The sequence below is a fragment of the Anolis sagrei genome, chromosome 5 (genome assembly GCF_037176765.1).
Source record: "Anolis sagrei isolate rAnoSag1 chromosome 5, rAnoSag1.mat, whole genome shotgun sequence".
Taxonomy (NCBI): domain Eukaryota; kingdom Metazoa; phylum Chordata; class Lepidosauria; order Squamata; family Dactyloidae; genus Anolis; species Anolis sagrei.
Window position 1 is genome coordinate 17,093,676 of NC_090025.1, and position 13,719 is coordinate 17,107,394.

At 42.2% G+C, this 13,719-nt stretch overlaps 1 protein-coding gene across 3 annotated transcripts; it reads right to left on the reverse strand.

Moving 5' to 3' along the window:
• Nucleotides 1–256: 256 nt before the first annotated feature.
• Nucleotides 257–10,306, reverse strand: HNRNPDL (heterogeneous nuclear ribonucleoprotein D like). 3 transcript variants are annotated; one of them, XR_009631651.2, is made up of 9 exons: nucleotides 10,077–10,306; nucleotides 3,771–3,939; nucleotides 3,509–3,670; nucleotides 2,775–2,906; nucleotides 2,551–2,665; nucleotides 2,076–2,243; nucleotides 1,697–1,791; nucleotides 1,214–1,318; nucleotides 257–526 (listed from the first exon to the last, which is right to left on the reverse strand). XR_009631651.2 is itself a non-coding variant. In XM_060779332.2 (8 exons), the coding sequence occupies exons 1-7, from the start codon at nucleotides 10,193–10,195 to the stop codon at nucleotides 1,721–1,723; spliced, it is 936 nt and encodes a 311-aa protein (XP_060635315.1). In that variant the 5' UTR covers nucleotides 10,196–10,306; the 3' UTR covers nucleotides 257–526; nucleotides 1,697–1,720. The 3 variants fall into 3 exon arrangements, 2 of the variants coding, with proteins under 2 accessions (XP_060635315.1, XP_060635314.1); XM_060779332.2 differs by lacking the exon at nucleotides 1,214–1,318; XM_060779331.2 differs by having other exon boundaries at nucleotides 257–1,318.
• Between the last annotated feature and the right edge of the window lie 3,413 nt (nucleotides 10,307–13,719).

Genomic DNA, 13,719 nt, shown 5'->3' on the forward strand with positions numbered 1-13,719 from the left:
GCTCAGGTCAGGTGGGTAAATTTTTCTCTATTTGGGAAGTTAGCCTGAGCCTGTTGACCCAAAAAATGTCAGAACGCAGTACAGAACGTGGTTCCTTTAAAAATATGAAGCCAAGACGCATATACAATCTGCTAATAGTATTATTTTAGTTCAGAGAGAAGCAAAATTGTGGTACAAAGTTGCTGGGGCACACAGGTCTTTTTATAAATCCTACATAACAGTAACATAAGTGTTTCCAAAATTCAGAAGGCAACAATCACAGAAGGTAAGTTTTTATTTGATTCATTCAACGAGAAAATTATACAAATAAAAATTGTATAAACACATGAACACACTGGCATCATAACACAGATGACAAAAGGACAAAAAAGTAAAAACCATAAAGAAAACTAGTCGGCCACTATGTACAGTTGGACACTCGTGTGTCTTATACTAAAAGTCTTTTACAAAATAATCTCATGTCACGAAGACCACCCTCCAGTCACTTCCGATGCTCTGCAAGATGGCTTTGCTGTAGCGTCTCTACCTAAAAACAAGACAAAATAATTATGAGACCTGTGCAACATGTACAAGCGTTTTTAAAAGGTCCATTTTCATGAACTGCTTTAAGTCCTCTATTTATTCCTCGCTTCACTGTTAAAGATCATATGCATATGTGTTAACATGAAATATCTTTGATGACCCCAATTACTTTCCATGCCCAGATGAACCAGTTCAGCTCAAAGGATGGAGCTATATCAAAGAACTGTAGAAACTCAGCAAAGAAATTCTTGGTTTACAAGAAACCAAGCTGCGGAAGAGCCTTTCACGGCTACAACTGCTACTAGGAAAGAGAAAAATGGCAATAACCAAGAAAAATTATCGTTAAGAAGGCGATTAAAATAGAAACTGCTTTGCATATGATCTTTAATGGTTCCAGATTTAAAAGTTCGTTTAGGTTTGTAGATTTCACTAATAGCTATAAAAGAAAAAAGCAAGCATTAAATCTTAAAGAACGAACACTTAAAATGAGGTTCCACAATTGATATACAACACTAAACAGAAGACCAAAAATGATTAAGCTGTAAAGGCATTTATGCACTTTAACTCCTGTAAAAAATCATTTTAAGTTAAGACACTTAAATCTTCAAAGAAGATTTTTAAAAAGAAGCCAAAGTCTGAAGTTTTCCACTTTAATCTTTACGCTGGTACATGAAGTTGGAAGAGACCATACCACAGGACAGCGTTTTCTGGTGTATGCCTTGCGCTCTGCCTGCAACGTGCGACCCCCAGAGATAGACGTGGTCAGGGTGACACACGGCCTGCAATGAAGTTCCCGCTGGCGGGTACAAACAAGGTATAATGTCAGAGTTAGAAGACAACAATCTTGTTTTGCTTAAGTTGTACCCATTTCAGTACTTTACCTGTTGGTTAACACTTCAATTAAGTTTAATTATTCCTTTACACCACCTGGCACACAATGTAAGCAGAAAAACTCTTTATGTTTATCTGAAGTACTAAGGACGACGAACCACCTTTTACAGAGTTAAAGATCTATAGACACTTAAAGCAAAGAATTTTTAACACACATTTTAAGCGCACATTTATTCTTTTAAAAAAATCAGCTATACAAGGAAGTGGTTTTTATATATAATTGTCTATTGATCTTTAAATTAGATTAGACATACGAGAGGTGAAATTTTCACGTAATACACACCTGTTGTTTCTCCAAGTTATTCCTTTAATATGGCTGGTAGTTGTTTTGGTGATTTCCTCCTCCTCGGGATGCCTTTCCATATGTGCTTTGCTGTCCTGTTAACAAATAAAATTTGCAGTCTTGTAACACCACAGAAAACTCTGCTTACAAGGCATGTACACATGCCACCCCTTCTATCTAAATACATAAAGGAGGCATGTGTTGACATACAGAATTCCTTGCACAATCTGTTTATCATCTTTATTTCCAAGAAACACAGCCTATCTTAGTTTCACCTTTAAGAAAAATCACCACCTCTCAACCACCCACAGATTGTAAAGCTCTCTAAGAAGTAGGTATAATGATGAAAACATTTTATGTCAAGTGAAAATATTCTTACCACTGTAGTCAGCATATCCCTGCCCATAGCCATAACTTGGGTAGTTATATCCAGAATAATCATATCCGCCATAGCTACTGTAGCTTTGATCACTGTAAGGACTGTTGTAACTTCCATATCCCTGATCATAATAGTTATTATATCCTTGGTTCCAACTTTGGCCTTGACCTGAAATGAAGCAAACACAGGCAATCAGAAACTGATTAAATATACACAAAAAATCTGCCTTATTACTAGATTTTCTATTTTGGTTCCCATGTAACTACTGCAGATTGCTACATTTACAATGTTACACCTGACTTTCTGCAAAAACAATACACACCTTACGAACATGGGCAGTAATGTTCTTTGTACTAATACAATCTGTTCTCAATCTCAAGGGCATCTTGTTCAAGTGGCAACTTCCCTGTTTCAATTTGTTTGCAGTGATGAATTTCAGCAGTCAAGAGGTGTGCTTCCAGATCCACTCACTTACCTCTGCCACGGCCTCTGGAGCCACCACGTCCGCCAGATGATGCACCTCTGCCTCCCTTCTGTTGCTGCTGCTGCTGCCTATATACATCTTTGGGCTGTGCTACTTTGATCTCACACTAGACAGAAAAAGAACACTGGACATGAATACAAAGTACGTGAAACACTTTCATTCTTAATTAACACCGCTTCCATGTGCCACACACTCATAAAACCAAAAAGCCATACCTTGCCAGAACCAATTTGGTGGTATCTGCTTTCCAACAATTTCTTCACTGGTTCTTCATCAGAATATGTGATGAAACAGAAACCCCTCCTTTCATTTGTCTTTGTGTCCATGGGAAGCTCAATATTTTCAATCTAAAATGCACATTAAAAATGGAAAATTAAGATGATTCAAAATGAATTTTTAACCACACATCACTTTTTCTGTTTTTGCTTCCAAACCCATTTCTCTTCCAGATACTCCCTCTAATATGAAAGTCACCCTGCAATACCTTTTTACCTGAAACTCTCTCCAACTTCTACATACTACCAACCTCATTCCAAAATTCACAATGCATTTAACCCCTTAGCAATCATCAACCAAAGCATTTTTAATGCGTACTGCCTCATCACCCTTGCTTTCCTTTCTTTTTGTTTGCATCTGTCCCTCCTTAGCCCCCAATTAATGTAAGTCATTGGAACAAGCACTTTGAATGCAGCACAATTTACACATGCCCACCCATTAATTAATTGGGGCCTCTGCATTACTCCCATTTGTGCTTAATGTTCCTTTCTCTCTCTTCTACTACAATTCCTTACTCTGTTTTAGAAATTGTATATATCCAAATGCATTAAAAAAAGTCAAAGCCAACAAAATTCCAAGCAGGCCCTATTTTTATAATCACCTGTGCTATAAAATGTCCCCCAACTGTAAACCCTATGTAATGTTATGCAAATTATTACCCAAATAAGCATACCTCTCCAAAACCACCAAAATATTCTTTTATTTGCTCTTCAGATGTGTCTGGACTCAATCCACCTACAAACACTTTTTTGGGTGGTTCCTTTCCCTTCAGAGCTTTTGCTCTTTTGGGATCTATTAGTTTGCCATCTAATTTGTGTTCTTTCAATTCCAAGACCTAAGGAGACATAGAGTAAAAATTTAGCTTCAGTGGAGAAAAAAATCCACGCCCATGTTTAGAGATGCTCTTTACAACTATGGACACTATGGATACATACCTTCTCAACACTGGCAGCATCTTTGAAAAGCACAAATCCAAAACCTCTTGACCTCCCTGTGACAGGATCAGTTTTAATCGTGCAATCCACCACCTCACCAAAACGAGACAAATATTCTGTTAAATCCTTTTTGCTTGTATCCCAGCTCAGGCCTCCAATAAACATTTTGCTGCAAAACAAAAACAAATATTGAATTGAGTTACACCTTCTCAAAGCATTAATTATGAAGCAATATATCTGGACTTTTCAAATGCAGTACTCTCAATTGCCTAGCAAATAAGGCACTTGGCACCTCATCACTACTACTAAAATTACTTGAGACTGAGTACTACTCTCACATTTTGTTCTACAAAGACATGCAACATTTGTCATATTTGTGGTTCCATCACAAAGAGTAGTAGGAATATTTTAATGGCTTTTCATTGCCAGTGAGACTATCATAATTCAACCGATATTTTTCATCAAAATCTAGTTGAAACAAAGGTAAGCCACAAGATACTACTTTACTTTCTTTAACATGCTGCTCCCCTATCTGTAGTGTAGTTAAATTTACTTTCAGCAATATTTACACGAATATCACTGAATACATATCTGCAAGATGATTAAGTTCATAAAGGGGGCATTATGACATTCAAAACAATAAACCCAATGCTGACAAAATACATTTTGACATTAGCATTAAGAGAAACAAGTTACAATAAAATATACTGTAACTGCTATGCCAAAAGATTTTTGTGTCCATTATTACCTATATTATGACTAAGTTTTAATATTCAAATGCTTCTACAAAAAGACAAACTTATACAGTTCATAATATACAATGGTTGAATGCTGATGTTAATCTCAGCCACGTTGGAATTATTAAACATATTTATTAGTAAATTTTAGTGGAACTTCTTTGCAAGTAAATATTGTTGAACTTTTACTATGAAGCGACCACAAGCTATTCTGATTTAAGATGGTTTAACTCCTATTTTTTAGGGGTCAAGGATGTAATTAGGGCAATGAGAACAACTCTGCTTGAATACAATAGCTTTGGGGCAACATATAGTTTGTAACATTTGTCAGCTTTGAAAAGACAAACACACCCCAGAAGTGGTAAAATCTTGTTAACCCTTATAGACACATCAGACTCCAAGACAATCAAAATCATGTGAGGGAATATTTCAACTGTCCTCAAAATACTTCACCTACATTCTTACACAGATCATGATCACTCCTGGATTTGGGACAAGAAGCGTCCAGTTTTCAGGAACTTTTGGACATTATAAAGCCAATGTATGGAGGAAAGTTGCCAAGCATTACAGGTTTTTGGCTAATGAAGGATTGATGGTGCCTGAAAAATTCTGAAATAGGATGACTGTTTCTTATTTCAACCATTGACAAGCCACCAATTTTCTACTGATGTAACATTAGCAGCATTTCCAAGTGGGTAGTGAGATGTTTCAACTTGATGAAAACCATGAGCAAAATATGCAACCACAATGAAGCCAGTTCTTAAACCTAAACTTTCCTAGTTATGCTTTCACCCTTTCCCCTGCCTGCCGCCAGAGAACTTTAAGGATCAATACTCACAGCCTTAAATGCCCTAAAGACACCAGATCCCATCTGAGGTTGGAAGCTAAGAAGGGTCAGCCCTGGTTACTACTAAAATGGGAAACCACCAACGAATACCAGATGCTGCAGGCTATATATCAAATCGCTGTCATCTATGTTGTAAGCCACCCCAAGTCGCCAGGGGAAGATCAGAAGGGATATAAAGAAAACGTGATCGATTGAATATTTCTTTCTTAAGAAACCCCTATTAAACTCCACGAATCACCATAAGTCAACTGGCCATGTGAAGACATAGGCTTGGAGAAGACAAGGGATTGCCATGTAGGTGCATACAATGGGCCCTTAGTATCCACTAGTATAGCTCCAGGAAACCAACGGATATCAAAATCCCTGGGTGCTCAAGCGGGGTTGAGAGGGCCTTCTCTGCAGATGCCCCCCCCCCCCCCGATTCCCTTCCAAAGGAAATCAAAATGGCCCCTCATTGCCCTCCTGCAAAAAGCAGTTAAAAACCATTTCTGTGCACCCAAGCATATGGAGAAGCAGATGGTTAAGGTTTTAAAAAATATGGAATGGAATAGGCTTTTAACATTATTTGGACTGTTCAGTGTGGTAATGTTGTATTGTTTAATCATGATTTTTAAATGATTGAATTGCTGTTGTGTTTTTTACATGTTTTATAAGTTTTGTATGCATGTATTTAATTGTTGGCACTGAATACTGGCCTTTTATGATGTTAGCCAGGGCAGGATACAAATAAAGTATATTATTATTGTTATGATAACATGGTGCCTTTGAAATATCATTTGAAATATCAGTCATAGTGGAAATTTCAAATGTAATTCCCGTAGTTTGTTGTATAAATTGTATGTCTAGGGTGGAGGGTGGGAGTGAGGTAAACAATAAAAATAATAAAATAAAATAAAATTGTGCCCTTTACACAAAATAAGTTTGCTTTTGGAGACTTTTAAAACACATTCAAGTTGTGGACACTTAGCATCCATAGATACAAGTTGTCCACAACAATGGAACATCATTGAGAACCTTAAAGTTAGTCAAAGGTAGAGATAGCAGCCACAGCCAGAACTTAACACGTGGTTTCCACGTGGCACCTTGGGAGGGAAAGTCCCTGGCACAGAAACAAGAAAAACCCACTGGGAATGGATCTATACCAAGCATGGCCCACCTTGGTCTTTCCCTCTAGGTGTTTTGGACTTCAATTTGCACAATCATGGAGTTGGAATCATGGAAGGACCCAAATTTGCACATTACTAGGATGTTGAGTTTTCTGAGCTGCATGGCCATGTTCCAGAAGCGTTCTCTCCTGATGTTTTGCCCACATCTATGGCAGGCATCCTGTGAGGTCTGTTGGAAACTAGACAAGTGGAGTTTATATATCTGTGGAATGCCCAGGGTAAGAGAAAGAACTCTTATCTGTTTGAAGTAAGTGCGAATGTTGTGATTGGCTAGCTTGATTAACATTGAATAGCCTTGCAACTTCATGCCTGGGGGATATCCTTTGTTGGGAGGTCTGTAGGAAACTAGGAAAATTGGGTTTATATATCTGTGGAATGTCCAGGGTGGGAGAAAGAACTCTTGTCTGTTGTAGCTAGGTGTGAGTGTTTCAGTTGGCCACTTTAACATTTGATGGCAGCTTTTAGTTGTGGCTTGTTACTGCCTGGGGGAATCCTTTGATTAGCTGGCCCTGGTTGTTTTCTGTCTAGAATTCCTGTTTCTTGAGTGTGGTTCTTTATTTACTGTCTTGATTTTAGAGGTTTTTTAAAATACTGGTTGCCAGATTTTGTTCATTTCCATGCTTTCCTCCTTTCTGTTGAAACTCCACATGCTTGCGGATTTCAATGGCTTCTTTGTGTGGTCTGACATGGTAGTTCAAGGTGCAGGTTATGACCTATAAAGCCCTAAACGATTTGGGTCCCGCCTATCTTCGCGATCGCATCTCCCTCTATGAACCAGCATGAACTTTAAGATCTTCCAGGGAGGCCCTCCTTTCGCTCCCAGCACGGTTGGGGGACGAGAGAGAGGGCCTTCTCGGTGGTGGCTCCTCACCTCTGGAACACCCTTCCTAGAGAAATAAGACAGGCTCCATCCCTCCCCTCCTTTCATAAGAGCCTGAAGACCTGGTGGTTTAAACAAACCTTTGAGAACGACTAGTTCTAGCTCTGCCCCAGATACTGTTGAAATTGGCCATATCTTCTTCTACCAATTACCCAGGTCACTCTCTTCTGTTAGGCCCTGGAAATGTACAGCCATAGACTCTGCCTAAATTCCCGGGCCCTCTAAAATCACAGTAGCCCAGCCCGGCCTTATAAACTGCCTTGATCAGACATGATTATTTTAAATATATGTGCTATTGTGGTTTTAATGCTTATATTGTCTTGTAAATTTTATGTTTATGTTTTTTTTTCTTGTATGAACTGTTTATGTCTACTTGGAAACAATTCAAAGTGCTGGTGTTAACCTATAAAGCCCTAAACGACTCTGGCCCTGTTTACCTCTCCGAACGTATTCTCCCCTATGAAACATCAAGATTATTAAGATCGTCTGGAGGGGCCCTGCTCTCGGTCCCACCGACCTTGCAAGCGCGTCTGGGCCTTCTCGGTGGTGGCCCCTCGACTCTGGAACTCTCTCCCACTGGAGATCAGAACCGCCCCGTCTATGCTGACATTCAGGAAACAGGTGAAGACTTGGTTATGGAGACAGGCATTCGACGAGTGAGCCAACACCGAGATATGGATGGAGGATGATGAGCAACGATTTTAGTGTGACGACTGACCATTGTAGTTATTGATTGTAATTGCTGTTTTAATGTTTTTACTGTAATATGAATTATGATGTTTTATTGATTGTATGTGATATTATGGTTGGAAAGCGGTCTGAGTCCCTCAAGAGAGGTGAGAAGGCCGGTATACAAAACTTTTAAATAAATAAATAATAATTGGAAACCGCTTTGAGTCTCCTTGGGGAGATATAAATAAAGTTTTGTTGTTGTTGTTAAGAGTGGTCCAGCATTGCTGTGTTTTCAAAACAAATATGCTGTGCCCAGGTTGGTTCATCAAGTGCACATGAGTGTTCCGAAGTTCAAAATGCTACCTTGTCCAGAGGAGGGCGACTAAAATGATCAAGGGTCTGGAGAACAAACCCTATGAGGAGCGGCTTAAGGAGCTGGGCATGTTTAGCCTGAAGAAGAGAAGGCTGAGAGGAGATATGATAGCCATGTATAGATAGGTGAAAGGAAGCCACAGGGAGGAGGGAGCAAGCTTGTTTTCTGCTTCCCTGGAGACTAGGACGCGAAACAATGGCTTCAAACTACAAGAGAGGAGATTCCATCTGAACACGAGGAAGAACTTCCTGACTGTGAGAGCCGTTCAGCAGTGGAACTCTCTGCGCCAGAGTGTGGTGGAGGCACCTTCTTTGGAAGCTTTTAAACAGAGGCTGGATGGCCATCTTTCAGGGGTGATTTGAATGCAATATTCCTGCTTCTTGGCAGGGGGTTGGACAGGATGGCCCACGAGGTCTCATCCAACTCTTTGATTCTATGACATGATTTTAAATATATGTGCTATTGTGGGCAACTTGGAAAGCGCTGAACAGACTGCGCTCTGGCATCATGAGATGCAGAGCCAATCTTAAGAAATGGGGCTACAAAGTGGAAGCCACAACATTCGAGTGTGGAGAAGAGCAAACCACTGACCACCTGCTGCAATGCACCCTGAGCCCTGCCACATGCACAATGGAGGTACCTTCTTGTGGCAACACCAGAGGCACTCCAAGTGGCCAGATACTGGTCAAAGGACATTTAATCAACTACCAAGTTTGCAAAATTTGTGGGTTTTTTCTGTTTGTTTGTTTTGTTCTGTTAGAAATGGAATATAATGGTCTGGTTGCTGATGACACGATAAATAAATAAATTGTGGTTTTAATTTTTATATTGTGTTGTAAATTTTATGTTTGTGCCATTTTTTTCTTGTATGTACTGTTTATGCTTACTTGGAAACCGCTCTGAGTCCCCTTGGAGAGATATAAATAAAGTTTTGTTGTTGTTGTTAAGAGTGGTCCAGCATTTCTGTGTTTTCACAAAAAAAAAAAAATGCTGTGCCCAGGTTGGTTCATCAAGTGCGCATGACTGTTCCAAAGTGCAAAATGCTACCTTGTCCAGAGGAGGGCAACTAAAATGATCAAGGGTCTGGAGAACAAACCCTATGAGGAGTGGCTTAAGGAGCTGGGCATGTTTAGCCTGAAGAAGAGAAGGCTGAGAGGAGATATGATAGCCATGTATTGGTTCATTAAGTGCGCATGACTGTTCCAAAGTGCAAAATGCTACCCATTCCCTTTCTTCCTCCCCCCCCCACTACTTGGGATGGCCCCGCCCACTTCAAGAGGCCCCGCCCACGACACCCAACAGCGCGCGCTCTTCTCTGAGCCAATTCTGAAACTCCAAGCCCCGCCCACTGCGCTCCTATAGGCTGCCGATTACGTCATGGAGCTTAGCTAGCCCCGCCCACTGAAAAAAGTGAAGAAAGAACCCGAGACACAAAGGGAAGCAGCGGAGGGAGGAGCGCGCGCGGCCCAGGAACAGCCAAGTCACGTGTCTGCTTCTCAAGAGAAGGCCTCCTTGGCTTCCCATGTCCTCTTACTTTTCTTGCAGGACAAAATGGCGCCTGGCTAGACAGCCCCCCTCCCCCCCCTTCAGCGAGGCTGTTCCGCCCATTTGCCTCCCCTCCCCGCTCCTACCCGTCATCCTGCTGGTTCTTGCTGGCGTTTATTTTCGAGCCTTCCGCGAAATCGTCCTGCCCGCCTCCGGAGCCCGCGTTGTTGTTATTGCTGCTCCCGTAGTCGGTATTGTCCTCCATATCAGGGGAGAAAAAAGGGCGCGAGGAAACAACCGGAAGGGTGAGACAAAACAAACAGAACAGACACACTCCTCGAAGCAAGTGTTAAAATGGCGGCCGTGACAAGGGATCCGGCGGGTTTATATATAAGCGCGGTTGTCCAATCAGCGCGGTCCGGCGGCGCATGCGCAGTGTCATTCCCTCCAGGCCTGGGTGAAGGGTGGAGGGATTTCTGAGGTGAAGAAAGAGCGCGCCGCGGTTTGAAGAGTAATGGCGGCTCCTCACAGGGAGACAAAAAGGGGGGCAAGCTCAGTGGCGCCTCTTTTTAACCCTCTCAAAGGCTTACTAGGAAATGAATCCTGCTGCGTTTAGAGGGAAACATTTCCCGACCCTATTTAGTGAAAAATATATTGTATTATTGACCTCTTCAGTGTATATTTCTCAGAATAAAGATAGGACAAAGCTTGTGTGCACTGAACAAAAGTGTCACTCATTACTCAGACCCTGGCTCTCCTTTCACCCTTTCCTATGGTCTATATTAGGTACTGGAAAAAATCAACTTACATCCCCATACCAAAAAAGGGAAATGCGAAAGACTGCTCCAACTTCCGTACAGTGGCCCTTATTTCTCATGCCAGTAAGGTAATGCTCAAGATCCTGCAAGGAAGACTCCAGCAATACATGGAGCAAGAGTTGCCAGATGTTCAAGCTGGGTTTAGAAAAGGCAGAGGAACGAGAGACCAGATTGCCAATATCCGGATGCTGGATAATGGAGAAAGGCAGGGAGTTTCAGAAAAACATCTACTTCTGCTTCATTGACTACTCTAACGCCTTTGACTGTGTGGATCATAATAAATTGTGGCAAGTTCTTGGTGGGATGGGCATCCCAAGCCACCTTGTCTCTCTCCTGAGGAATCTGTACAAGGACCAAGTAGCAACAGTCAGAACTGACCACGGAACAACAGACTGGTTCAAGATTGGGAAAGGCGTACGGCAAGGCTGCATCCTCTCACCCAACCTTTTTAACTTGTATGCAGAACACATCATGCGATGTGCGGGGCTGGATGAATGCAAAGCTGGGGTGAAAATTGCTGGAAGAAACATTAACAACCTCAGATATGCAGATGAGACCACTCTGATGGCCGAAAGCGAGGAGGAGCTGAGGAGCCTTCTAATCAAGGTGAAAGAAGAAAGCGCAAAAGCCGGGTTGCAGCTAAACATCAAAAAAACCAAGATTATGGCAACAAGAATGATTGACAACTGGGAAATAGAGGGAGAAACCGTGGAGGCTGTGACAGACTTTGTATTTCTAGGTGCAAAGATTACTGCAGATGCAGACTGTAGCCAGGAAATCAGAAGACGCTTCCTTCTTGGGAGGAGAGCAATGTCCAGTCTCGATAAAATAGTGAAGAGTAGAGACATCAGACTGGCAACAAAGATCCGCCTAGTCAAAGCCATGGTATTCCCTGTAGTCACCTACGGATGTGAGAGCTGGACCTTAGGGAAGGCTGAGCGAAGGAAGATCGATGCTTTTGAGCTGTGGTGTTGGAGGAAAGTGCTGAGAGTGCCTTGGACTGCGAGAAGATCCAACCAGTCCATCCTCCAGGAAATAAAGCCTGACTGCTCACTGGAGGGAAGGATACTACAGACAAAGTTGAAGTACTTTGGCCACATCATGAGGAGACAGCAAAGCCTAGAGAAGACAACTATGCTGGGGAAAGTGGAAGGCAATAGGAAGAGGGGCCGACCAAGGGCAAGATGGATGGATGGCATCCTTGAGGTGACTGGACTGACCTTGAAGGAGCTGGAGGTGGTGACGGCCGAAAGGGAGCTCTGGCGTGGACTAGTCCATGAGGTCACAAAGGGTCGGAGACGACTGAACGAATGAACAACACACCTGGGAATATTGTGTCCAATTCTGGGCACCACAATTCAAGAGAGATACTGGCAAGCTGGAATGTGTCCAGAGGAGGGCGGCTAAAATGATCAAGGGTCTGGAGAACAAGCCCTATGAGGAGTGGCTTAAGGAGCTGGGCATGTTTAGCCTGAAGAAGAGAAGGATGAGAGGAGATATGATAGCCGTGTATAAATATGTGAGAGGAAGCCACAGGGAGGAGGGAGCAAGCTTGTTTTCTGCTTCCTTGGAGACTAGGACGCGGAACAATGGCTTCAAACTACAAGAAAGGAGATTCCATCTGAACATGAGGAAGAGCTTCCTGACTGTGAGAGCCGTTCAGCAGTGGAACTCTCTGCCCCGGAGTGTGGTGGAGGCTCCTTCTTTGGAAACTTTTAAGCAGAGGCTGGATGGCCATCTGTCAGGGGTGATTTGAATGCAATATTCCTGCTTCTTGGCAGGGGGTTGGACTGGATGGCCCACGAGGTCTCTTCCAACTCTTTGATTCTATGATTATAGGAGTTGTAGTTCATATCCAGAGAGCCCTGTGAAACCAACCAATGAATCTGGACCAAACTTGCCATGGATGATGGGCTTTGCATTACCTTCACTCACTACCACAGGTCACTGCAACCCCCCAAAGCGCTTCTTCTCCAATACCAGAAATATAGTTTAATGGTACAATATTAGAAAATGTTGACCATTTCTGCTTCCTTGGCAGCCAACTCTCCACAAAAGTCAACATTGACACTGAAATCCAGCTCCGCCTGAGCTCTGCGAGTGCATTCTTCCGAATGAAGCAGAGAGTGTTTGAGGATCGGGACATCCGTAGGGATACCAAGGTTCTTGTTTATAAAGACATAATGGCAACTGTCTTGGACAGCAGTGGCTCCCAAAGTGGCCCATTTAAGGTGGAATCAGGTATCATTGACCTCTTCAGTCTATATTTCACAGAATGATAGGACAAAGCTTGTGTGCACTGAACAAAAGTGTCACTCACTACTCAGGCCCTGGCTCTCCCTTTACCCTTTCCTATGGCCTACATTAGGTACATCTTGATTTATAGGAGTTGTAGTTCACATCCAGAGAGCACTGTGAAACCAACCAATGAATCTGGACCAAACTTGCCACGGATGATGGGCTTTGCAGTACCTTCACTCATTACCACAGGTCACTGCAACTCCCCAAAGTGCTCTTCCTTCTCTAAATGGTTCTGGCCCAACTTACCTGTCCGAACGAATCTCCTCTTATGAACCTGCTCTTGGTCCTGCCATCTTCACAAGTACAGCTAGTGGGAACGAGAGAGAGGGCCTTCTCAGTGGTGGCCCCTCGGCTATGGAACACCCTTCCTAGGGAGAGTCAATTGGCTTCCTCGCTCCTGTCATTCTGGAAGAATCTTAACGGAGTAACTGATATAATAATGGAATAATTATATGGCATAACTGGACATTGTTTTAATGATTATCGGTTGAAGTATGTTTCATTACAATGTTTGATTTTATTGTTACTGATGTTTTTTACATCGTATATTGTAATTGTGTCCTTGGCGGCAATGAATTCTTGCCTTGTAAACTGCCTCGAGTCGCCGGAAGGCTGAGAGAGGCGGTATAGAAATGTACTAAATAAAATAAATAAATACCAGAAATACAGT